At 40.1% G+C, this 23,452-nt stretch overlaps 2 protein-coding genes across 2 annotated transcripts; one reads left to right on the top strand and one right to left on the bottom strand.

Moving 5' to 3' along the window:
- The first annotated feature begins 16,626 nt into the window (after positions 1–16,626).
- On the top strand, positions 16,627–16,995 carry LOC109237551 (cysteine proteinase inhibitor 4-like). Its single transcript, XM_019403870.1, has one exon. It carries the CDS (start codon positions 16,627–16,629, stop codon positions 16,993–16,995), a length of 369 nt encoding a protein of 122 aa, XP_019259415.1.
- A 4,376-nt stretch (positions 16,996–21,371) lies between these two features.
- On the bottom strand, positions 21,372–21,955 carry LOC109237556 (auxin-responsive protein SAUR50-like). Its single transcript, XM_019403875.1, has one exon. The coding sequence runs from the start codon at positions 21,781–21,783 to the stop codon at positions 21,472–21,474; it is 312 nt and encodes a 103-aa protein (XP_019259420.1). The 5' UTR covers positions 21,784–21,955; the 3' UTR covers positions 21,372–21,471.
- Positions 21,956–23,452: the final 1,497 nt, after the last annotated feature.

Genomic DNA, 23,452 nt, shown 5'->3' with positions numbered 1-23,452 from the left:
TTAATGATGGTGCCATCATGTCCACCAACATCTCTTTAGCTGTCCAAAAGGGTGAAAGATCCTATCCGTACCCTAACATCCTCACATAATACTTCAAGGATCAAAGGGTGGAGCCGAGGCATTATGACGTCGAGGTAAAGGCCAAGAAGCCTTTCTCATGGTACCACCTCCAATGAGCTGACAACCCGAAGTTCAAGGGTAAAGCTACTACCTCTACTGGCCAGTCTGAGGAGCCAGTAGTAGTGGTTACTGATTCAGGTGTCGAGCCCTCCACAGCAGTCGGTACTTCTACCGGGACAGCAGCCATGCCACCTTCATCTTCCGAACTACCTACTTCAGCTAGACTATCAGTGCCATTATCAGTGTCGGCTGCATGTACTTATCCTCAGACTACGCTGCGAGTCTCCCAAACATTGGCGAGTCTCAACAACTAGATGCAGGTAGCTACTACAAAGCTGACTAACATATCAAGTGATGTTGCAGCACAATCCTCTGCCCCAGCAGAGCCACAGGTACCTCCGTGAGTGGAGGAAACATTGAAGAAGATTCTGGAGAACCAGAAGACCATTACAGATACTCTAGTGACTCACGGGAAGGTCACTAAGGATTTGGGCAAGCAGGTCAAGAAGATCCTATTCATACCCAAACTTCCTCACAAAATACTTCAAGGATCAAAGGGTAGAGCCAAGGCATTATGACATTGAGGTAAAGGCCAAGAAGCCTTTCTCATGGTACCACCTCCAAGGAGCTGACAACCCGAAGTTCAAGGGTAAAGCTACTACCTTTGCTGTCCAGCTTGAGGAGCCAGCGGTAATGGTTACTGATTCAGGTGTCGAGCCCTCCACAGCAGCCATGCCACCTTCATCTTCCGGACCACCTACTTCTGCTATACTATTAGTGCCATTATCAGTGCCTGCCTCATCTACTTATCCTCAAATTGCACTGTGAGTCTCCCAGACATTGGCGAGTCTCAACAACTAGATGCAGGCAGCTACTACAAAGCTGACTGACATATCAAGTGTTGTTGCAGCATAGTCCTCAGCCCCAGCAGAACCACATGTACCTCTGTCAGTGGAGGAAACATTGAAGAAGATTCTGGAGAACCAGAAGACCATTACAGATACTCTAGTGACGCACGGGAAGGTCATTAAGGATTTGGGCAGGTCAAGAAGATGCGGAGGTCTCAGGCATCAAAGAAGTCGATGGAGAAGCTGAGCAAAGAGATTGAAAAGATTACATCTGTCGGAGATTTACCATTGGACCTGCTTATGCAGTCAGCAACCCCAGCAGCACAGGCAGCACCAGTAGTACCAGAGGCACCAGAGGCAGCAGCCGGCTACGATTGCCCACACCGCTAATGAGATAATCCAGATGCTCAGCAACCCTGTTGTCCCTCAGCCAGGTGATGATGAGATACAACTAGAGATCGAGGGTGCTGATGATCCCATGTAGACTGAGACCACATAGGGAGTTCTCTTAACTCTCTACCCTTTCCCTGTTCTTATCTTTTGTTAAGCATTGGGGATAATGCTTACTTACATTTGGGGGATGGTCTATTTTGATTAATTGACTTTGACATTTGGCCTGTAATAACTTACTATTTTTTCTTTTATCTTAATTTTCTCTTTGGTATGTATATATTCTTCCCTTTAGTTTGAAATATATATTCAGTTTCCCTTATGTATATATTCATTTTACTTCGGTTTGTATATTCATTTACCTCTCTTTCTGTAGTTTATTTCATAGCTTCTTTAGTTTGTTTTCCTTTGTAGTATAACTTCTTATTTACTCTAGTAGCTTCCTTTTAATTTTTTAGGTTCTTTTCACGTTTTGTGTGAATAATAAGCCTTTCATTTTCTTAAGGCCACGATTCTTTCCAAAGGTGGATTTTGTGTGAACCGGGTGACTCTTCCCAACGATGGATGGCATGACAACCTTCTTAAGGGATTGAGTCCGTTTTCTTTTATGTTTAGGAAAATATAGTAGTAATGAATAAAAGGAGTCTCAAGCATGCTTCACTTGGTAACAACATATTTACCTACGGCCTTATAGTTAAAAATAAGTTGTTGGCAAAAAAAAGCTCTAGTTGTGACCTTTTGACTCTTGTGTTGACTTAAACAGCCATCGATTGGTTCAGTTGAGTCATTTGTGATTATCAATCTAACTAGGGTTTTTGTGGTCCCTCGACTCCATTCTCTTTAGCAATCCAACGGCGTGAGAGGTGAGGTATTGAATTGCAAGTCCAAGTACCCGTGCTTACAGTCTAGAACTTGCCCTGAATATTTTTCTAGGCAAAATTCTAAGTGTAGCTTGGCTTGAGAAATGAATGTAGGCTCTCCTAGACCCGATTTGAAGTTTGAAATCTTCCATAGCCTACCAATGTGATATCCCTAGTCAAACCATTTGAGCATGAGCCCTTTTTCTTTCAATAACCACGTTACAAGCCTTTATCCATTTTGTAATGACCCTCTCTTGGCACCCAATCTTTCCTTAGCATTCTTGAGAAACAATTGGCAAAAACATAAGTTTGGGGGAGAGAAGAGGAGTTTGAAAGTGATAAAAGTTACAAAGAATAGAAAGAAATGTAGGAAATGGAAAGAAAAGAAAAGAAAGAAAGAACAAAAATAAAAATGCCAAAAAGAAAGTGAATAAGGTAGAAAATTGAAGGGATTCAAAGAAAACAATCATGAAAGGCATGGAGTGAAGAAAAGAGGAGAAAATGAATGTCATGACCAAGAAATAGTGACGTTGCGTCTCTCTAGTTCCCCCGAGGAAAAAGAAATTGACTCAAAGAGTCGACAAAGTATGAGCCAAAATGAGAAAATGGAGTGCCTAAGGAAAGATGAACCCATTCTATTTCATCAAGACCTACGTTGATCCAAAAAGCTTTCATTACATCCCGAAAAAGCCCTACATGATTTCAAGTTGAGTGAGATTACATTAGTGGTGATTTACATAAGGGGCAAGTTTATGGTACTTAGAGTCGGACTTGTGACATTCTTTTGAGAGAGATGAGCAATTTTTTCATAATCTTTGATTCAAGTGTTACATTCTAAAGTGAGATTTGCTAATGGAAGGTAGAGGAGGAGGAGTTTGGGATCCACAATGACCTACGTGAAAGAGCGAGCTTCCTTGATTAATAGAGAAAACTCTTGATTTTCTAGTGTCGCATTAGAACTATAGTTCTCAAACAGTCAAATCTTTGCATTGTTGATAATTCAATGACCAAGTCCATAAATGCCATTTGAGATGGTGGCTACTGTGCTGAGGAATACTGAGTATAGCAGGAAGGAGTAGATAAGTAGGGATTTTGACCGCTTATTTGCTCTCTTTTACTTGTGTTTTAGCTCAAAAATGCTTAAAGGTATTCCCAAGAACTAATAAAATGTTCTTTTGTATAGGAGTATTGGGAAATGAGCCAAATAAGTCAAAATCAAATCATAAAGGAGTCAAAAGTGAACAAGAACCAAAATGGGGCAAAAAGGCGAACAGTGTGGACCATACAATTCTAGTGCGGCCGCAGCAAAGGAGATTCAGAGAGTTAGTTTTCGGGCCAGCTGAAGGCATGCAGACCGCACTGAAATTGTGCGGCCGCAGGATGTCAAGTGCAGACGCACTCATTATTTTGCATTCCGCAGAAGTGAAGAATCAGAGAGCTGGGTTCAAGTCCAAAGTCAAGGAGTGCGGACCGCATCATTTTTGTGCAGCCGCACTCATTTTATGCGGACCGCAGAAGTCCCAAAGTGCCAAGCCCAAGTTCAAGGAATGTGGACTGCATTATAATTGTGCGGCTGCAGAAGCTCATCGTGCGAACCGCACTCAAAATTATGCGGCCGCACAACCTTCGCAGGAGCATTTTTGTCAAAGATTTTTAGCTTAGTATAAATAGAACTTTTTGTCATTTTTAGGTTAAGTTTTGTATTTGGGAGAGCACCTGAGCCGTTTCCTCTACTGTTTTGAGTAATTTTGTACTAGATTAACTTCTAAATTTTAGATTATCTTTCTCTAATCAGTTATTATGCATTTTATCTTAATTTCTTCTTGAATTTCTTCATTTTTCATGAGTAGCTAAATATCTAGCTAGTGTTGTGGCCCAACCCTAGTGTGGGTACTTAATGGGTGTTTGATTTAGTGTTTTTTTGTGATTGGGTTAGTGGTTTTTAGCCTTGTTCATGCTTTTATTCAAGAATTAATGGTTGCAAAGATTGATTCATGCCTATTTGACTTAGTCTCTACTTGAGAAAGAGAGACTAAGTTTAGAAAAACTTGGCTAACAAGAAACTGGGGTGAACTCAAGAAATTGATCGCCCCAATTAAAAGGGTCCAATCTAGAGATAGTAAGACCCGACTTGAGCATATATCACTTTTTTTGTGCAATATCCATTTGGACTTGAGAAAGCCAAATTGGGCAAAATTACTCAAACTACCGAAGAGGCATAGAGTGGGCAATTGCGTGTGATTGCTATATTATGACCCCGACTAATCAAACTTTCCCTATAGTTTACAACCCGTTAGGTAACCACCTAGGTGGAAGTCACGACCCTAGATCCTTTATCATTTGAAAAATAACCAAAAACAAAAACATTGTCTTCTAGTTTATTATTTGCAATAAATAGCTTAAAGTAGAAATAGAAACAACAAACAAGAATGAGGAAGTTTAATTTGAGGCACATCACACAATTGCACTAAATATATACCTAACCCCAATTCTAACTCCCCAACCCTGACTCGTGTTGGGATTTATTATTGCTTTGACCGCCTCACCACTTATACTTGTGTTGTGAGTTTGGGCGACATGAGGAGTTTGCTTGAAATGAAGGGGGTGTGGAAACTTGATTATCGTTGGGATGCAACATGACTTCGAGTTCGGGATGTGTTGTCTCACTTTTAGTTGATGTCAATGGCAAATGAACGGACTTGTACAGCTAGTGGATGAGCACGGGCTCAGGAGGGCCTACTGATTTTGTAGTAGTTGTACCTAGTGCAGCACCGTTGGAAGATGTTGGCATGGAATTTCCACAGGTGGGTCATCTCTTGTGAGCATGTTAGCAGTTGCATGATGTTGATGAAGCTTCTACGAAGAATACTACTTGCTACCCGGTAAGAGGTGTGATTGTGATGATGAGTCAGAATGTTCATGAAAAGCTTAACAAAAGACTTCAAAATATTTGGCGGGTTAACGGTACGAGATTAGGGTGATTAAGAAGGAGGAATCTTTGTGGGTTATAAAGTATGTGATGGTAGCTTAAGCTAATTGGGGGAGCCCACCATCTACGGTTGGATCGCGTGGTTGTCTGCTTGTATGGCTTCTGGTTATCGGTGCTTTTGTAGATTATTTATGTATTAAGAAAAGAAAATATCAGGATTAATTCGAGCAAAGGATTTGATGAATGTGTGCTATATTTTGCCTTATCAATTCATGCACTGATTTTGGGAAGACTAAGAGTTTATGCTTCTAGTACATGTGATGTACAAGGAAAAATAATTCATTTGGTTGCTTCTTTGGGAGTGCTCATATGCTGACAGCGCACTAGAGTTTGGCTTATATTCGGGACCAAGTCAGAGTGGGTGACTCTCAACAGTGGTTCTAATGGGTTCGTTATGTGGCTGGAGACCAGGATTTTGCAACAGAGTGTGAAGAATACTTGGGGAATTTTCTATGTTATCATTGGGTCTCCAGGGCAGTATTGGAAAAATGGGAGAAACAGTTTCAGACTCACAGAAGGCCTTTCAAAATGGGTGTATCAGTTGGAGATGCTATTGTGCGCATGAGGAAGGTATGAGATGGTTCATGGGTGTTGAGACGATGTGGTCTCGCGATTCGGGTCACTCGGGATAAGTGTGGAATGAGTTTGCTATGTTGTGAATGAAGCTATTATTATTCCTGAGTTAGATGAAGAGTAAATTGAAAGAAGTTGGGTCGGTTAGTAATGGTGAATCGGCATGATTTTTGCAATGATCAGTTCCTTCGGTGTGTGAAGTTATACATGTGGTTTGTGGTTGTATGTGCGGGCTTGACAGCCACAATAACTTGATTGATTTGGGAGGTATCTAATTCAAATGGACTTGTGGTGGAAATGGATTCCGGGAGAGTCTTGGCGGTTTAGATCACGACTTGAGGTTTATATTTTCTGTGGTTTGGAGATTCAGCTGCGGGTTGTATTGGCTCTGCTGAAATGAGCTAAGTGGAAGGTTTCTATCCAATGTAGTGTTTATTCTACTGGTAGTTCAGGGGTTATGATGAATTCGCGTGTTCTCGCGTAGCGGTATGATAGGTGTAGTGAGCGGCATGGGAATTTGACAGTTGAGGATCAAGGTTGCGGTTTGGTGTTGACAAGAATGTCACGAGCTCGTATGAGTAGGGGAAAATTCATATGTTCGGAGTAAGCTGGAATTTTCCGTAGTGTCACCGGAGGATGGCGTTCTGTGTGAGAGGCTTTCTGTATTGATTGGCGGATTCTCGATTTGCTTTATAAAAATTAGAACGGTTGGTGGTATGGATGCGCGGACTTTGCTACCTGAGCGGAAGGTCGTGGGTGCGTACCCCACGGGAGGAGGGGAGACTTGTTTAAGTGTGGCATGTTAGTCACTTGATTGTTAAAGATTAAACCAAGTATGGAGATTTTTGGTACTACCGTTAATTTGAGAGTTTATGCCTAAGAGGCGTTCCATTCCTTGGGCTGCGGACTGTGTGAGTTTGTTTCAGATTTGACGGTTGTTCTTATGTGTCATGGAAAAAGGTTATTATGGATCCTTGAAAGGTTATTAGCCCAGTACGGTACGATCAGAATTGGCTTGAGGTCCGTTGATGGGTCTAAATGTGAATGTGTTCTCTAATCAAGCCGGGTGTGTTCATTCAGCATAGCGTTGCTTATGGAGGAGTCTACGGGCATTGGATGTTATGTCCATCGTTAGCTATTTCGTGTCATCTCTATTGTGCCATGTGGGTTTTGAGACGGCTTGATTATTCGAACACGTATGGAGGTCCTGTGTAGCTTGTGGTGTTATGTGAGCAAGATAGCTCTCGAGACGCATGTCATTTATTGCACCTTAGTTGCGCTTGGGTTTCGTAGCGTATGGCGCTATCTGTCTCCCTAGGATTTGTATTATGCACTAGGATTGCTTGTGGTCGATATTCGGGCATTTCATAAGTATAAGCTTTACGACTTGATGTGCGTGTTTTCTTCTTGAAAGTTATGTGCAGATCGGGCCACGCCACCACGGGTATATTGTTTGGATCAGGTTGCACGTCGTAACAGTGTCATGTTGGATTGGGTTGCATACTGCAACAACAAGATATTGAGAATAGTTCCTTACACTTATTTTGTGTGCCTTGTTTTTCATCCATGAGGTAGGATCATAGCATTTATTCGACCGTTTTATTCGTTGCGCAGGCTAGGTAATTCCCTGTCAGAGTTTGTTCTCCCATGTGAGTTATATTCGAGCGGTGACTTGTTGGCACTTTGATGGTGCTGCATATGATCTTGGTCAGTGTTTGAGGTGAATCACTGCCTGAGCAGTTTGTACTGGGTGAGACGAGATTATTGGACCTGAAATTAGTGCAGTCAGATTTATATAAGGTACATTAAAGAGAAAATATTGTTATTCAATTCAGAATGAGGTAATGGTTCTTGTCCAGTGGAAAGACTCCATGAATTATTGATTCGGCAGGTGGTTATGAGTTCTATACGTCTCTTTCATCGTGGAAGTATTGCGAGAACTGGAAAAGGGCTTACATGTGTTATGAGGCATATTGCGGGCATCAGATTCGCGAAATTTTCGTTGTTGTGGTCAGATGAGATATTATGGGCATGTGAATTATGCGGTGCACGATGTGAATTCGGCAAAGGTGTACGATCATATTTTGGTACAGTGTGTGGTGATTGATACGGTGTTCGTGTGTTAGAATCAGGTCTTGTAGAGAAATTCGGAAGTTGGAACTTGGTTCTAAAGCTTGTTAGCTAAGGTCATAGGGAGGATTTTCAGTTTGGCTCGAGCTAATGTGCTCAACTGGGTTGTGGTGGCAGGGGTAGGTGCACAAGGTGGTAAACAGTGATTCTGGGCAACTCCGGAGCAATTCTTAGCATGTTCGAGGACGAACATATGATTAAGTGGGGGAGTATGTAACGACTCGACCGGTCGTTCTGAGCTCTAGAGCGTCGTTCAGCGGTTTGAGGCCTTGAGTAGCTTTACTTCAGGTATTATGACTTGTATGTGTGGTTGGAATTGAATTTTAGGAAGTTCGGAGTTGATTTGGAAAGAAAATTCTAATTTCGGAAGCTTTAAGTTGGAAGAATTTACCGTGGTTTGACTTTTGAGTAAAAGACCTCGGAATCAGGATTTGAAGGTTCCAATAGGTTTGTATGATGATTTTGGACTTGGGCGTATGTTCGGATTGAGTATCGGGTGGTCCGAGAGCATTTCAGCGCTTATTGTAGAAAGTTGGCGTTTTGGAAGTTCTAGAATTTCATAAGTTTGGTTTGAAGTGGATTTTTATGTTATCAATGCCCGTTTGAGGTTCCGCGCCTTGGAATAGGTTTGAATTGTGATTTATGTCTTGTACGCAAAGTTTGGCATCATTCCGGATTGTTCTGATAGGGTTTGGACGCGTTCGTCGAAGTTTGGAAGTTTGAAAGTGTAAAGAAGGAATTTGATCGTCGATTCGTAATTTGGATGTTGTTTGATGTGATCCAAGGTCTCGAGTAGGTCCTTGTTATGTTATGGAACTGGTTGGTGTGATTGGAAGGCGTCCCGGGGGCCTCAGGTGTGTTTCGGGGTGGTTTCGGACCAAGTTTGGCTGATTTGCAACTGCTGGTGCTGGTGTCAGGTTTTCTTCTTCGCGAACGCGAAGAAGGAATTTTGGGCTGCTAGGATTTGCCCACCGCGAATGCAGACCAGAGGCTGGGGAAGCCTACACAAACGCGTGTTGGCAGAAGCGAACGCGAAAAGGAAGGGGAGCTGGGGCCTGCCAGGCGTTAAGCCTTCTCGAACGCGACTCGTGGCTTGCGAACGCTAAGGGCAGGGGACAGAAGGCTTCGCGAACACGACGAGGAGGTCGCAAACACATAGAGGAAATTTTGGAGGCTGTTGTTTTAGCCTTCGCAAACGCGATGAAGGACTGGCATGGGCAGATTGTTTTAAATCGGAATTTTCGCTCATTTCACTCATTTCTCTCTTGGTTTGGGCGATTTTTCATGATCTTGGAGGGAAGATTTTCATCATCTATGTCAACGTAAGTAATTCCCGCTCATTGTGAGTTAAATACATGGTTTCTATATGGATTTATACATGGAAATTAGTAGAAATTTAGGATTTTGAAGAAAAACCTAGAAATTGATATTTTTGGATTTTTACCACGAAATTGAACATGGAATTGGGTATAAATCATATATTTGAGTTCTTAGAGTTATGGGTAAAGTTTATCTTCGAAATTTTTTGGAATCCGGGCATGTGAGCCAGAGGGTTGACTTTATTGACTTTTTGAGCGGAGTTGGGAATTGTTATAAATTGATTAATTATTAGCATTGGAGTAGATTTTGATTGAATCGCACATTTGTTTGACTAGTTTCGGATGGTTTGGCTTTGAATTGAAGAGTTAGAGAGGCGTTGGAGCCGGTTATGGAACTTCGGAGCGAGGTAAGTCTGCTGTCTAACCTTGTGAGGGGGAACTAACCCTAGGTGATATTCAATTATTTTGTGACCCTAGTTGTGGGTTCTACGTACGCACGAGGTGACGAGACCGTACGTAGATAAAGTATGATTTTGCCTAGGTAGACTTAGGATCTTATCGTATAATATTTAAATTGTTTGACTCATCTTACTAGTTTAATTAATTGAAATTTTAACTGAAAATGGATTTGGAAACAAATAAATATATTAGGCCAAGCTTTATCACCTTGAGTTGTTGCCAAGATATTTGATAAATGAAAAGAGGTGTACTTATTATTGTGTTCATGTATTGTATGGTAAACATGTATCTTGTAATTCGGTAACTTCCTTCCTTTCTTATGGAGCGGGCCGAGCGCATCGACAGTATATAGATGCATCTATGGTTCGTGCCACACGACCCTTGGTAGTGTACACATTATTCCGGATCGGGCCGAATGACCTCGGCAGAATCATGCATGATATCGCTAGTAGTCTGAATATTCACGAGATAAACCTTCCACTGATGCTCGACATTTTATGGTACTTCTTATTTATTTGGTGATGGTATGGAATTTTCTGAGATATTAAGGTAGAATACAAGATCGAAAAATTTATTATTTAAAAGAAATAATTGGAAAATTATGATATTACAGATTTACTCCACTATTGTTGTGCACTTCATATCTGCTATGAATTATAATATTATTTACTTGGACCTCTAGTAAGCATCAACGTCGACCCCTCGTCACTACTTCTCCAGGGTTAGGCTAGATACTTACTGGGTACGCATTGATTTACGTACTCATGCTGCACTTTTGCACTAAATGTGCAGGATCTGACAAGTCATTTGGTGATCATCTTGGCGCGTAGGCACATCTGTTGAGGAGACTTTATGTGAGCTGCAATTTAGGCTACGCATCGTAGTCCACCGGGTCCCCACTATACTATTTATGTTATCCTGTATTATTTACATTCTGGACACATGTTGTATTGTTGTTGTACTCCTTAGAAAATGCTCATGCACTTGTGACACCGGATTTTGGGGGTTCCTACGGGCTGTTCGTTATTGTAATTGCGTATTTATTATCATTTTGCCCTGAAAATTCTATTTTATACCATTAAATTAATGGAGATTATGATTTTGAAAGAAATAAAATGAGTAAATAAATTCATAAATCAACGATGGCTTACCTGACGGCACTGTTAGGCGCCATCACGACCGATAGTGGATTTTGGATCGTGACAGCGGGTCCTGAATGTCGTCTTTAGAATATCCGAGTCCTAAATCTTCAACTGGTGATACCCAGACCTCAAATCAATCTTAGAGAACACTCTAGCTCCATGAAGCTGGTAAAATAAATCATAAATGTGCTGCAAAGGATACTTGTTGTTGATTGTAACTTTGTTCAACTGCCTATAGTCGATGCACATCCGCATGGTATCATCCTTCTTCTTGTCAAACAGAACTGGTGCACCCCAAGGCGATACACTAGGCCTAATAAACCCCTTATCAAGAAGCTCTTGAAGTTGCTTTTTCAATTCCTTCAACTCTGCTGGTGCCGTATGATACAGAGGAATAGAAATGGGCTGAGTGCCCGGCAGCAAGTCAATACCAAAATCAATATCCCTGTCGGGTGGCATGCCCGGCAGGTCTGCAGAAAACACAATCGGGAAGTCTCGCACTACTGGAACAGAATTAATAGTAGGAGTATCAGCACCAACGTCCCTCACAACGGCCAAATAAGACACACACCCCTTCTCCAAATAACGAGCAAAATATGATGATACATACGAATAAGTGGAACTAGGGACAAATAATATTGAAGCATCTATGTGGCATAGCGAAACAATACCTGTGATCACTATGTCTGAAGCAACAGCCTCTGACCTGGCAGGAATAGCATAGAATCGAGCCTAACCGCCACTTGATCGGCATCCCACTCTAGGGCGACCTCTAGCTGCCTGAGCCCCACCCCGAGCTGGCTGAGCGGGTGGTGAAGCAACTGGTGTGCAAGTTGCAACCAGACTCCTGTGCTGAACTGGACCTCCCAAAAGGCGGGGACAATGCCTCTTCACATGCTCTCCACACTCAAAGAAACCCCGCTTTGACAATGGCAGTAAGTACTGAAGCGGACCCCGAGAACCAGAATAACTACTAGAGGGGCTTGGCATAAATGAACCTTGAATTGATGGAGCACGAGATGAACTCTGAGCTGGGAGGGCATTGAGAGATTACTGACCTGGGCGAGCATTGTATGAACCATGGCTAGATGATGCGCCATGATGAATCGGACGAGCCATTTGAGAGGGCCTATAAGGACGACCCGAATGACCCCAGAAGAAACACCACTGAAACCACCCGAACCACGAGGCCTCTTGGCCTCCCTCTCCTCACGCTCCTCACTACGGACTAGCTCTAGCTGCTGAGCAATATCAACTACCTCGGCGGACCTAGCACCTGATACATTCTCTTGAGTCATAACAAAGCGCAGTCCATGGTTGAGGCCATCAATGAACCTCCTAATCCTCTCCCTCTCTATGGGAACCAACCAGACCGCATGGCAAGCCAACTCTGAAAACCTCATCTCGTACTGAGTCACAGACATACCCTCCTGGCGTAGCTTCTCAAACTGCCTATGCAACTCCTCCATACGGGTCGGTGGCATAATTTTCTCCAAGAAGAGAACGGAGAACTCGTGCAATAAAAGTGGAGCGGCATCGGCTAGCCCGATCCGCTCATAGGCCTCCCACAATCTAAAGGCTGCCCCCAAAAGCTGAAAAGTAGTAAAACAGACCCCACTAGTCTCCAGAATACCTATCGTGCGAAAACCCACTGGCCCCTATCCAAGAAGTCCTGAGCATCCTCTAACTCATCACCACTGAATGATGGAGGCTTGAGCCTCCCGAGCCTCTCTAGTCACTTCTGCTCCTCATCACTCATAATGGGACCCACCTGGGCCAGAGCATGCAACCGGTTGGGCTGGTAGTACCCCCGGTGTCTGAAGACCCTGCATCACCTGCTCTGGAGTACGGGCGGCGGGAGTCTGAGCACTTCCCCCCCTCCCCCTGAGAAATGGCTGGCGCGGCCTTAACTAAAACTGCCTGAGCAAGGCTAGTGCATACAGTCAATATCTGGGTTAGAGCCTCCTAAAGGCCTAGAATCACAATGGGAACAACTCGTGCCTGAGCTGATCCCACCGGCTCAACCACATCTAGAATTTGCTCCTAAGCTGGAGCAACTGGTAGGTCTACAGGTGCTGCTCTAGCTGTTGTACGAGCTACACCTCGGCCTCTACGGCCCCGGCCTCTCGTGGCCCTAGCTTGTGGTACTGGTGGTCGTCCGCCCGATCCAGTAGCATGTGTCCTCACCATCTGTGAGAGAATAGAATAACAGAAGTTTAGTTTTCAGAATCAACAAATTCTTACGACAAGAATACAAGAAAGTGAAGTTTTCCTGACGGTTCGACAGCCACTCGAAGATAAGTACAGACATCTCCGTACTGAACCGCAAGACTCTACTAAACCTGCTCATGACTCGTGAGACATATGTAACCTAGGCTCTGATGCCAACTTGTCACGAACCAAATCTCACATCACGATGGCGCCTATCGCAATACTAGGTACGACAATCAGAATAAACCACGCATCATTAAATTTGGAAACATAGTAAAATAAGATCAAGAGTAAAATCTCATAAATATTGATAAGAAAATACCGCGACTCAACACAGTATCCCCCAAAATTTAGGTGTCACTGAGTACATGAGCATTTAACTAACAACATGGTCTAACTGCTAAACATTGTCTAGAAGGATAGAACGGTACAAATAACTAAAAATAAGGAGAGTCATGGTCTATGGACACCAAGGAAGCTACCTCAAAAGTCTCTGATAGATAAAGCTCCAAAGCTAGCAACCGCCGTGCTCAGAAGTACCTGGATCTGCACACGAAGTGCAGAGTGTAGTATGAGTACAACCGATCCAATGTACTCAATAAGTAACAAGACTAACCTTGGGCTGAAAGCAGTGGCGAACTCAACCAATACAGTTCAAATAGAGAATTTAACATTTCAAAAATGACAGGAAATATGACAATAATATCTCAGAGAAACTCTTAATATGTTGGTATACAGTATAGGAATGTAGACATGCTTCCAGGTTTAACAGTTAAGCTCAATACAGATAAAATATGCCAAGTGTAACTGATATGAGGAATATTACATCTCTATATCTATAGGTCAACGTTCATGTCACATGTGATGCAACACAATGGAAACCTCACATACTCACACTCTCAGAGTACTCAATCTGACTGTCTCAATTCTCGCTCACCACACTCAGTCACTCAGCATTGTATGGTACCTGCGCTCACTGTTGGTATGTCAAACTCTGGAGGGGCGGATCACGCCTAAGCACTAATAAAACATACTGCGGCGTGCAGTCCGATCCCATCATGAATCAATAATACCTATTGCGGCATGAAACCCGATCCCATCATGAGTCATTAGTACCCGCTATGGTGCGCAACCCGATCCCATCAATATCACTCACAAACAAGCCCTCAACCTCACTCAGCCATCTGTCTCTCCAGTCTCTTGGGCTCACAACACTCATGCCAATCAGCCTAAAACAATGACACATGATGTGACAATAAATGGTAACAGAGACTGAGATATAATATGCAATGATGATTGTGACTGAGTAAATAACTGCAATTTGAGCAAATAACTCAACAACAAAAGAATGATCGTTGTGGGTCCCAATAGTACCAGCACATAGCCTAAACATGATTTCTAACATAAAACACGGCTCAAATTCTCTAACACATAGAGTAGACATGAGTAATAGCAAGATTCGGTGAGTACACAGTTTCACGGGATCGATCGAGTCACAATTACTACGGTGCACGCCCACATGTCCATCACCTATCATGTGCATCACCTCAACACCAATCACATAACACGTATTTTAGGGATTCATACCCTCAGAATCAAGTTTAGAAGTGTTACTTACCTCAAACCGTGAAAATCTCAACTCCAACAAGTCCTTGCCTCGCGATTCGGCCTTAAAATGCCTTGAATCTAGCCACAAACAACTTGATACAATCAACACAAGCTATAGGAATCAATTCCATATGAAAAGGCTAAGTTCTTCAACAAAAGTTCAAAAATCAACTCAAAAAGTCAACCCTAGGCCCACGTCTCGGAATCCAACAAAATTCACAAAATCCGAACGTCCATTCAACCACGAGTCCGACCATACAAAAATTACACAAAACCGACACCAAATCGTCACTCAAATCCCCAATTCTTACTCTCCAATCCCTAGCCCGAAACTCCCAAAATACCACCTTAAAAACACGTAAACTAGGTGGGAAATTCAATGAGTATTCAAGTGATCAAAAGTGACATACCTCTTGAAATCTAGTGAAATCCCCGTAAAAATCCCCTTCAAATATATACCCTTCGACTATATACACAGCCCATGCATTTTGCTTTTACGGGCCAAAAACCCACATTTGCGAAACCGCTTTTGCGTGAAATCTCCGGACCTGCAGAATTCACTTAAGCCCTCACAATCCGCACCTGCTCTCCAAGATCCACATCCGAGGAACCGCTTCTGCGCCCAAACATGCGCTTCTGCGAAGCCAGCCATGCCTGCCCATCTCCGCATCTACGGAGCCTTGTCGCATCTGCAGGCTCGCAGATGCGGAAGATCCCTCGCACCTGCGACCACTGACCAACTCATTCAAGCCCGCATCTATGACCCTTGTCTCGCTTCTCCGAGCTCGCGCCTACGACCAATCCCCTCGCAGGTGCGGTCACACCTGAAAGCCCCCCAGCTTCATCAACTTCCTAAGTCTAAGTTCCAATCCGATAACCATCTGAAATCCACCTGAGGCCCCCAGACCTCAATCAAAAACACCAACAAGTCCTAAATCACGATACGAACTTAGTCAAGGCCTCAAATCACATCAAACAACATCAAAAATACGATTCGCACCCCAATTCAAACCTAATAAAAACTAATGAATTTTCAACTTTTACAATCGATGTCGAAACCTATCAAATCAACTTTGATTGACCTAAAATTTTGTACACAAGTCATAAATGACACAATGGACCTATTCCAACTTCAGGAACTAAAATCCCAGCCCGGTAATGACAAAGTCAACTCTAGGTCAAACTTCTCAACTCTCCAAATTTTTATTTTTCCAACTTACCCCAATTTAAGCCAAAATCATCTACGGACCTCCAAACCAATATCCGTACACACTTCTAAGTCTAAAATCACCATACGGAGCTATCGAAACAATTAAAACTCTATTCCGGAGCCAACTATATCAGTCAACATCCGGTCAATACTTTTAACTTAGACTTCCAACCTTGGGACTAAGTGTCTCAACTTATTATGAAACATCCCCGAAACTAAACCAACAACCCCGGCAAGTCACATAACAAAAATTGAGCACAAAATAAGCAGTAAATGGGGGAACGGGACTACAACACTCAAAACGATCGGCCGGTCATTACATTATCGAACAAAAGGTAAAGTCGCATACCTCCTTATATTATGTAAGTATATAGTTTAACTTTTAACATATTGCAGGAAGTTTAAGAGTTTTCTTAATATGCAATAAAATAATCTTAAAGTTAGTGTAATTTTGGAAGGAGGATAATTTTCAAATGTATATGAAATAGTAAAACATTAAATAGAATCACATAGTAGTTCCTCTAAACAGTAAAACATATAATTATTTTCTTAATATGTATTCTCTAAAATCCTATTTCTTTCTCAATTCCAAAGATAGTTATTAATTATAAATATTATACCAAAATAGTCTAATTAAAACACTAAAGTAATAATTTATTCATATCTAATTCACTTGGCTAAACTAATTTCACGATACTTTCTCCTATAAATAAGTCCAACATCACTTGATGTTAATCACTCCTCTAACAATTCTAGGTGAAAGAAAAATGGCCCAACAATTTAACTTTCTCCTCCTCTCATGTCTCTCAGTCATTGTTGTTGCTTCTTCTTTCTTTCATGTCTCCTCCGCAAGGAGTGGCTTGAGACATAATATTCTTGATAGTGAGCAGCCCATAAAAAATCCAAATGACCCTACAGTTGTGGGAATCGCAACATTTGCTGTGAATGAGCACAACAAGGAGTCTAAAAGCAACTTTCAACTTGTAAGAGTGATGGCAGGAGGAACTGATGTAATTCCTGACGGAACTGTTTATCAACTGGAAATCAGTGCTAGTGAATCAAATGTTATCACAACCCGACTTGTGGCTGTTTTGGTGCATCCTGACAATGCTAAAGAACTTCTTTCCTTTGAATGATTATCTTTTCTTATAGTTTAAGTGTACGATCATCTAGAAACGATTATATTCAAAGTATTTGTATGAAATAAACTATTCCAATTAAATATTTTATCTTGTTCTATTGATTCGTTTGGCCATATTAAAGATAGATGATAATTTTTTAATTTTGGTTAACTTGTATTAATCACATTGATATTTTACAAAATTAAACTCCAAATGTTCCAATTGTCTTTTGTCTCGAAATATATATCATATGTTATTTTTCGATTTGCTAATCCGTCCTTTGTATTGGGGAAATTGAGCAGAACTCCTTTTTTCATGAATCTTGAACTATGATTTGTGTGACAAAATAAAAAAAAGACAATGTTGTAAGCCTATGGCTAATAATTCATTCACGAATTATCACTTTTCTTATTAAAATTTTAAAGGCAGGGTACACACAAGGAAAGCTATTCCAGTCTTTAATAAGTTATCACTAGGAATATGTTTCGTCCAATAAATGACTTGGACTCTGTCACTTATTTTATTCTCATACAATTAATAATTTTTACAAGCAAAAAGTTAATCGTACAAACTAGAGAGGACTCTAAATTTTTTCAAAATATAAAAAATAATTATGTAAATGAAATGGCGTATACCTCATAGAAGTTTGTTAATATGTTGGGGTTGCTCCAGATAAAAATACCATTAATGGTGTTGGTGCGCTTTAGCACATGACAATCACCACTCAAATTGGATGTGGGAGGAACCAAAGGACCCTTACGTTTTCCTATCCATCTTCTTTTTGGAATGGGTCAATGAACAGAGAAGTTATCTTTCAAAAGTCAATTTTTTGAGGTTGCTAAACGATGACTAGTAACTTGCCCCAAATTAAATGGTAGAAATTAACTAATCCCTCCGTTCCAATTTACGTAAACCTGTTTGACTGGGCACGGAGCTTAAGGAAAGATGAAAATTTTTGGAATTTGTGGTTCAAAATAAGTCAAAAAGGGGTCCAGCATATTTGTGTTGTTATAAAAGTTTCTCATTAAGGGTAAAATTGTAAGTTTAAGCTAAGTTGTTACCAAATTTAGAAAGGGATCATTCTTTTTTGAACGGACCAAAAAGAAAATAGATTTACATTAACTGGAACAGAAAGAGTAGTACTTATAAAAATGGCATCCAAACTGACTACTTTTCTTGGTACGGTGGTACTGAGTTCGTCCCAAAGTCTTCCCTAAGGTCGGAGTGTGCTAATCAGAGTCCGGAACCAAAATGTGGTTCCTTTGGACTCAAAGTACACAAATAGGTGGGAAAAAAAGTTATATTTTTATGTATAACGCCACAATACCTGGCGCTATACATTAACGGTAACTGCACCGTTAATGTATAGCGCCAGGTATTGTGGCGCTATACTGCAAAAGCTGACACGGCGCAGGTATAACGCCATAATACCTGGCGCTATACTCTTTTTTCCTGGCCCCACCAATAATTCCTGAGTTCAATAATTCAAAAGCGTATAGTGCCAACTAGTTTGGCGCTATATATATAAAAAAAAAAACTTCCCGGCTAGCCATTTCCTATATAAAGAGGTTAGAATCATATAGAAATTCATTCAAAAAAAATTTAACTCTTGTTGAAACGTCTATTGTTGTTAAATTCTCCAGCAGTTTTTCATTATGTCTGAAGAGCGTAGGATAAGAGTTTCATTATATTGGGGGGGTGAGGTTGTGATGGAGAATAACTCCGTGGGCTACAGTTTACCTGCTAAGTGTCATGTTAAATTGCCACTTACAATGGAGTACGATACATTGATATCGTTGTTATGCAAAAAAATGAGTGTGAGGAAACGTTCAGTGATACTTAAAGTAACCGGAAGATATCCGTATTCCGTCACTCCACAAGGGGTTGCTTTTTACTCGGAGTTTAACATCGACGATGATGAAACTTTGAGTGATTTTCTGAGGACTCCGGACGAATGTCGGGAAGTTCTTGTAATCACAATGTTGGAGATGTACGTGAAGGTCGAAGACGTTCCAAAAAATGAGGTTGTGCGTAGTAGAGATAACCCCCAGTCATCGGGTGGTTATTCTGGAGCAATTTTTGCCGGACAGGTTCCGGATGAAAGAGTTTTCTTTGATTTAAACTTATCACCGCCGGTGAATGAGCAGCGAAAAAATAATTTATACCCTGCTTTCCATAACTCACAAGACGAGTGGTAAACTTCAATTTTCATTTGTGTTAATTATGTATATTTTTGTTGTATTGAATTTGTATTAACGCTCATATATTTAATAGGGGGTATCGGCCGGATATGAATTTTACAAGTGGCCCATCCGGTAGTCATCACATAATTGAAAACGTCCATCATGGAATTTCATCACATTACGACTTGTAAGTGAAGTGATATAGCCATATGGAAAGCATTTATTAATTCAGTAGCTTATATTTTTGTTGGTTGTGCAGTGAAAACGAGCAAGTTGAACTCACTCAATTGCCCGAAAATGACGTATTACATCGGGATCTGGAAGATGCACAGAGTGAGGAATAGAACAGTGATTACAATAACAATGCGGATGAATCCGGAGACGAGACACCCTTTCCTCGTGAGGATGGTGATGCGCAGGATGAGGAAGGACCTGGTTTGAAGAGAGACCTCCCTAGACGAAGAGTGTATGACTCGAAGTGTCGTTATATTCAAGAGAGATTCCTTTCATTGATAACTTGCCAACCGTGCCGGATGTGGAAGCTCTCACAAGGGATTTTGATGAAATCCGGACAGCAATGTGGGATGAGTCTAGACCAACGGTGCTTGCAAAGGGGATGCTTTTTCCTGATAAAGCGCGCCTAAGCAGGGCTTGTAAAATGCACAACGTAAAAGAGTGACATTAGATGCAGGTATGGGAGTCAAGTCCGACGGTATACAAGGTTGTTTGCCGCAAGTGGTTTTGGCCATGTAATTGGATGTTGCGTGCGACCAAGAAGAAGACAGGTATGTGGAAAGTGGGTAAATACATTCCCACCCACACATGCGAAATAGACACATTCAACGGGAATCACTTCAACTTGGATATTGACTTGATTTCTCTTGTTCTTATTCCACACATCGAACAGTCCATAAGGTATAAAATCAAAGAGTGCATTACAACAGTCCACAAGGAATATGGCCATACCATTACCAAAAGGAAGACATTTCTCGGGTGCAAACGAGCGTTTGAAATAGTCTATGGTAACTGGGATAAGTCATTTGCAGATGTACATGGCGCAAACAAGTTGAGTCATACTACTTAAGTCATTCTACATTTAATTTATTTTATCAAAATCTAATCTTACTTTTAATGAGAAAAAAAATGAAGCAAGAGATAATTGCCCCTTTTGTTAATAAAACTGTTCGCATATATGTGCAACTTTGTCCCCATTACAATCAAACTTTGTCTTCAACTAACACCCCAAGGAGATTCTTCGTGATTTCACAAACCTAGTGATTGGAAATTAAGTCTAGGCATATACACTCATTGTGGTCCTACAAGCATGTGACAGAAGAGGATGTATCGTTACTTGCCCGATATGTGTACTTGGACTGATAGCAGGTACTTTATAATTAAATACGTGCAAATTGTCCGGTCATCATAATTATTATAAAAAGAAAAAGATTGCTTCAACATCTGATCTAGATCAAGTGATCAACTAACTATTTATTTGATAACCGGTAATTGAGGTTAAGACTACTGTTGACGATAATATGTTTGTCAAAAATAGCATAGTAAAATAGTTAGAAATTTTAGTGCTATCTTAAAGTGATTGGAAAACAACACAGTTGATAAATAGCTGTCGATGTCATATGAACTATCCACTTGGTTCAACTAATTAATAATTACTCTGGAAATCTCTGAATTCATTCATCATGATTATTAATATTTGAACACTTGGTTATCCACTCATATAATAAACAAAGGCCACTACTGGTTGTGTCAATTTGAGCAGCTCGTCTGTTTTTCTTTTATTTACCTATTTTTCTGGTTGACCAAAAATAAATAAAATAACACTTAATTGATCATCCTAATGTGAGTTGGGAAATGAATCGCTATCTTTTTCATTATTCAGGTTATTAATTGTACTTATTATGAATAATTATCTTCTATTAGATCTCTTAATTAATTATAGTGTCACAATATAGAAGTTAATTTAGAGATGAAATAAGTCGAGAAACCGAACACACGCAAGAACACATACAGGAGATATATTTGTTAAATTCAGCTTCTGCTCATGAAAAATGGCACTAAGAATTTTCGACGGGTGCAAATTCAGCACCACTGATGAAAATACAGAGTACGTGAAACCAATATAGTACAAATTTACACTCAACCCCGAGAGAATTAGAAGGGGTTCCTTTATAGTCGCAGTTGATTCTAGCTATTCACTTGATTGCTGGATCTGCTCTTTCTCGAGCTTCGTGCATAGCAAGAGCTTAGTGCACCATATATATTATAAAGATCATAAACTCCTTGAGTTTCTCTATCTGAACATGGAAATCAGAGAGCAGAAATCATCTTCATCACAAGGAATAGTAATTCCCAAATCATGGCTAAAACCAAACTCTTCTTCAGCTCTTTGAAGCAAGCTTTGAAATCTTGGATGTGTCAACCAAGAAATTGGAACTATGTACCTACTCCTATTTTCTCCCACGTATACAACAAAATGGCCTTTTGGGACATCATGGGGGAAGCCATTCTCAATATTTTTTCCAAAACTAGAACATTTTTTGAGGATTTGTTTGAGGGCTGCTGTTTGAGTGATGTGTTTGCTTGTTTTCTTAATTAGAGCCATTTTCGGAGAGAATTGAAGGGCTTAGAAAAGAGTAGAAAATAGATCACCTGATAAGAAAGGGAAAAGTATTGTGTTTTGGGAAAAATGGGAATGACAAGAGTGTATTTATGGGGGAAATTGAAGTGGGAGAACAAATGCATGTGAGTGAAAGGGGACAAAGAAACTATACACAGTGGATGTTTATGTGGGGGTAGTCACTTGAATAGACCACTCACCTCTCTCTTAACCTCAAAACTCAAAAGTCCAACTCCTCTTTATTTATTTATTTGAATATTCTTTTGTTATTATTATATATATACATGTATATAAGAGGTCTTCTACGCGTATGAAATTACACTATTAAATCACATGCTATATAATTTTATTATACATTGCTTGTATAAAGATAGATTTACACGTTTTTCCATTAAATCTCATTTCCTAAATCTGCAATATTAATGTGAGAAAAACCCTTAGACTGAATGTTTAATGGATGGTCCTTTCATCCTTAGCCAAAGTTTTCAAGCTTTGAGCACCAAAAATAATAAAATTTCTACTAGGTAACACTTTCTAAATAGGTCTCATGCGACGCAAATTTAAATTAGACTAACCAATTGAGCTCCTAGCTAGCTCTACCCTGATGGGAAATCTGTTAAGATTCCCTCATGGTTCATGGAATTATTTCTTTGTGTGCCATATACTAGTTGATTTAACAAGATAACTTCAATCAGCATATGTGACCGTAACCCCCGGAATGATATACTATTATATACTGAAGCCAGAATTTAAAGCTTACAGATTTAATTGATATTTTAATATTTTTAAGTTATTGAGTGCCAAATTAATAATTTATAAATTCAATAAAAATTTTAAAATAAATATATGATTTGAATCACAACTATAAAATTCGGCCAACCTCATAACCTAAACTCTAGCTCTAGCTCTGTAAGTAAGTTCGCGTAATTCCAATGAGATTGTCATGGCACAAATAGACAGAAAAGAAGATGCAATAGTCTCTTTACATTGGGACGCGGCGGGGGCTTGTACGTTATTAATAAGGTTGAGACTAAGAGCATGCTTGGAAAGTCATTTTGATAATGGATTTGCGTGTAACTACACAGTTTGACATGTTTATTTGGTCAAGTAATTACTTGGTCGGTATGGAATTGGGTGTAATTGGAGGAATATAATTACACTCTCCAATTCTCAAGAGGAGGTGAGAATTGGTGGTAATTCACTGCGTAATTACAAGGTTGCTTTTTAGTTTCTTTCCTTTTTGTTTTTATTTTAATTTATTTTTATAACTTTTTATTTCTATTATTTTATTTTTTAAATTTTATGTTTACTTTTTAATTTCTTTTAAAAGTTTAAAATATATTTTTCTTTGTTCATTATTTATCTTTTATTTATCTACCTTTACTTCTTATGATTCCATGTAATTGCCTATATATTATTTTTTATTTATTTTATTATTCTATTTTATTGAAACTACACCTGCTAATATTAGAAATAATGAGTCATTAACAAACATGGCAATATGGCAAATAATGAATGATGCAATTAAAGTGGAATTTCATTGTTGAATGTGGTTATAAACTTATTATGTTTCCTAATCTTAAGTGGGTGGAACTTACTATTATTATGTTGGAATATGACATATGTTAAACTATTTTTTATTTTTTATTTTAAC

The sequence above is a fragment of the Nicotiana attenuata genome, unplaced genomic scaffold (genome assembly GCF_001879085.1).
Source record: "Nicotiana attenuata strain UT unplaced genomic scaffold, NIATTr2, whole genome shotgun sequence".
NCBI classification, from domain to species: domain Eukaryota; kingdom Viridiplantae; phylum Streptophyta; class Magnoliopsida; order Solanales; family Solanaceae; genus Nicotiana; species Nicotiana attenuata.
Note: the sequence above shows the minus strand (reverse complement) of the source record. Positions and strands in the feature narration are given on the sequence as shown.

Coding starts and splice junctions, on each gene's coding strand:
- LOC109237551 (XM_019403870.1), top strand. CDS start 16,627: ATGGCCCAACAATTTAACTTTCTCCTCCTCTCATGTCTCTCAGTCATT.
- LOC109237556 (XM_019403875.1), bottom strand. CDS start 21,783: ATGGCTCTAATTAAGAAAACAAGCAAACACATCACTCAAACAGCAGCC.